The sequence below is a fragment of the Octopus bimaculoides genome, chromosome 4 (assembly GCF_001194135.2).
Source record: "Octopus bimaculoides isolate UCB-OBI-ISO-001 chromosome 4, ASM119413v2, whole genome shotgun sequence".
Classification (NCBI taxonomy): domain Eukaryota; kingdom Metazoa; phylum Mollusca; class Cephalopoda; order Octopoda; family Octopodidae; genus Octopus; species Octopus bimaculoides.
In genome coordinates, this window is record NC_068984.1 from 122,837,266 (window position 1) to 122,840,990 (window position 3,725).

At 37.4% G+C, this 3,725-nt stretch overlaps 1 protein-coding gene across 44 annotated transcripts in view; it reads left to right on the forward strand.

Annotated features, from left to right (window-relative positions):
- LOC106871604 (titin) overlaps positions 1–3,725 on the forward strand; it is a 454,558-nt gene that overhangs the window by 178,403 nt on the left and 272,430 nt on the right. For all 44 annotated transcript variants that reach the window (XM_052967415.1, XM_052967425.1, XM_052967440.1 and 41 more), the window contains exons 5-6: positions 2,264–2,362; positions 3,458–3,643. In XM_052967415.1, the coding sequence (XP_052823375.1) occupies positions 2,264–2,362; positions 3,458–3,643 (285 nt within the window). The remainder of the gene's footprint in view (positions 1–2,263; positions 2,363–3,457; positions 3,644–3,725) is intronic.

Sequence of the window (3,725 nt, forward strand, 5' to 3'; positions counted from 1 at the left end):
GGGGGGGGGGGGTATACTGTTTCTTTGTGGATTGGATTAGAAGGGAAAAAAAGCAACCAATTCAATAAGCGGGGAATACTATTTAATAATAGTATTTCCCGCTTATCGTTGCCAGTGCCCCTGGACTGGCTCTTGTGCGGGTGGCACATAAAAGACACCATTTCGAGCGTGGCCGTTTTCGTGCGGGTGACACGTAAAAGCACCCACTACACTCTCTGAGTGGTTGGCGTTAGGAAGGGCATCCAGCTGTAGAAACTCTGCCAAATTGGATTGGAGCCTGGTGTTGCCATCCGGTTTCACCAGTCCTCAGTCAAATCGTCCAACCCATGCTAGCATGGAAAGCGGACGTTAAACGACGATGATGATTATGATGAATAGTTGTAGATAAGTTATTTCAAGTTTCATACTTGAAAAGTACAATATTCAGTCACACTTATGTGATGTGTGCTGTATACGATCCAGGAATCATTCAGGCTATGGCTTTTACAAGCACAGCTGAATATCGTACTTTTCAAGTATGAAAACTTGAAGTAGCTTGCCCATAACTACTGCATTTATTAAATGATGGGGAGGAGAAGTGAGAGAGAGAGAGAGAGAGAGAGAGAGAGAGAGCAAGGTACGGAAATAGATCAGACAGACAGATAGATCAATATGGATTGGTATTTAAAATATATAATAAATATAAACTTTTTGTGTTGTATCATTCAACCAGTATTTACTTCAATTACTGCTTGTAATGTATTCTCTTCCTCTACTTCTTTCTCTCTCTCTCTCTCTCTCCTTCCCTCTCTCCCCACACATTTTCATGTGTATAAACTCCTCCCTCCCCTTCTCTCTGTAACTTTCTTTTGCTCTCCTATTTCTCTTTGTGGAGGAGATGAACACTGGGAGTTGTGCCAGTTGTGTATATACCAAACCAGCAGCTCTGCTTTGTTATCACACACTGCACCATTGCTTCAATACTAGCCACCACCACCACTACTACCACTGGCCACCTGTCAGTTATGGCAATAGTCCAGTTTCTTGGTCAAAAATTTTGTCTCTTTTGTTGTTATATCTTTCAATGGTTGCCAAACAACTGTGAGTTCAAATCTTGATGCCTGCATTTTGTATGGTGTCTCTTATGAGCACAGTCATCATTAATTGACAGTAATTTGTTGTTGTCATTCATTAACTCTCACACAATTATGCTCAGCCTTATCAGTGGTACGTATGTGGCTGTTTGAATAATAGTAGATTGTTGTTGCCTAGTTCCAGATCAGCCCTGATCAAGCAACATTTCAGACCACCCTAGCTTTTATATAAATAAATATATATGTGAAGGTGCATGGCTCAGTGGTTAGTGTTGGGCTCACAATCATAATGTAGTGAGTTCAATTCCTGAACCAGGCTGTGTGTTGCGTTCTTGACCAAAACACTTTCATGTTGCTCCATTTTACTCAGCTGTAGAAATGGGTTGTGTCATCATTGGTACCAAGCTTTTATTGGTCTTTGCCTTTCCCTTGGATAACATCAGTGGCATGGAAAGGGGACGCTGGTATGCATGGGCAACTGTTGGTCTTCCATATACAACCTTGCCCTGACTTGTGCCTTGAATGGGAACTTTCTAGGTGCAATACCATGGTCATTCATGACCAAAGGGGAGTCTTTAATGTGTGTGTGTGTGTGTATGTATATATATATATATATAAATATATATATATATATATATATATATATATATGAGACTACATTATCCAATGTGACCATGCTTTTTTAAGGTGATAGTGTGAGAAGGGACATTTCAAACATCTTTTTACTTGAACAGTTAGCATAATTATTGTACATTACACCTTTAAATGCACTTGTTCTAAGAATTCTTTCATAAACAATTGCATTTGAAGAACCATTTCACTCATACTTGCATGGTTAGAAGAACACAATCCTACTTCTTTGTAGTATATCAGATAATCAAGTCAGTAGGCTATGATACAACCTGTGATACAGTTAGTGGTCCATTTATTGTCAACAGCACTGTTCAGTGCCTATCACCAATACACTTAGCTCACAAAGATTAATTTTATCATTTGACTGTAGTTTCCCCAAACTCAGTCCATCATATCAGTAAAGCCCCTTCATTAATGCCTGTAACACCTACATCTAGTGTTTGGTTGGTTTAAATTCTACCCCCAAAACATCCCTCTCGCAGGATTGTTAAAACAATAGCAATCACTCATCATACACCCCACACATAATTTTACATTTGATATATCTTTTTCCACAGACCGGATTCACACCATTGTACATGGCAGCACAAGAAGGCCATTCTGAAGTGGTCAAGTTTCTCTTGGACAACGGGGCTAGCCAGAGCCTTGCCACTGTGGTAAGTATTATTGTCCTCTTTTTTTTGTACAATTGTTATTAAATCTTTAATATTTGTAGATTAACAATAATGAAGTTCATATACATGTACATTTTACTGATGTATAATATATTAATGAAGTAATGAGATTTCATTTGAAAAAGCTACCCAATTTTGCCTGTTAGTTCAGTCGACAGTGGTTGGCAGAACCAATTATCCACTAGTAAAGACAGTTACATAAAAAAAAGATTATCCCAAACTATGAAAGCATGAAAAAAATGGATATAATGCATTAAAAATAAATTGAGCAATCCACTTCTTTCAATCACAGTCCACTATAACTGTGTGTCTTGGCCTTCATGAATAATACAAGTTTGTCTAAACCAGGCAGACTGTACTGTACTTTACTGCTACTTTATGAACCTCGAAAGGATTAAAGACAAAGTTGGTCTTGGCAGGATTTGAAAGCAGAGTGTAAAAGAGCCAGAAGATATATTGCATGGTATTCTGCCACTTCATTGCCATAATGATAATGATTTCTAACTTAATCCATTACCTCCCATAATTCTATTAACTGGAATTTTTTTTATGAAACTTTGATTTATAGCATAAAACAGCCTTAGAAACATGCTGGAATGATCAAAATAACATTTCAAAATAACATTTTAAATAGAAATAAGCGAGATATTGGGTGAAAAATTAGCAAACCTCATTTGAATATCAGAGAAATATACCTAGTAGATATAGCAAAAAGGTTAGATATGTGTAAATATTGACAGATAATTACGAAATTTGTGATTTTTAAGTGATCTCATATGAGATCACTGGTAGATAATGGGTTAAGCACAAGACCACAAGTTTTACTTGACCTTGTTACTTGGCTGATACTTATTTTATCAACTCCTGAAGGATGACAGCCAAAAGTGGCTCTGACAGAATTCTGACTTAAAACATAAATACCTTTTTTTCTGATGGTCTCCTAATTCTATCATCTACTCCAGTAAGAATGATGATGATAGTAATGATAGTAAAAACCTACCTCATCTAAAAGTGAATTTGTGTGAGATGTTCCACGGGTGAATGTAGTATAAATAAAGTATTTTGTCTCTATTTCAGGATGGTTTCACTCCACTTGCTGTAGCACTACAACAAGGGCATGATAAGGTTGTAGCTGTTCTCCTAGAACATGACACCAAAGGCAAAGTTCGCCTGCCAGCCTTACATATCGCTGCTAAAAAAGATGACATTGGATCAGCAAACCTTTTGCTTCAAAATGACCACAACGCTGACAGTTCTACCAAGGTAAGTGTGGCACATACTTATGTATGTATGTTTATGTATGTAAGAGAGAGAAAAGAGGTAGGTTTGTTGGCAGTGAAAAAGG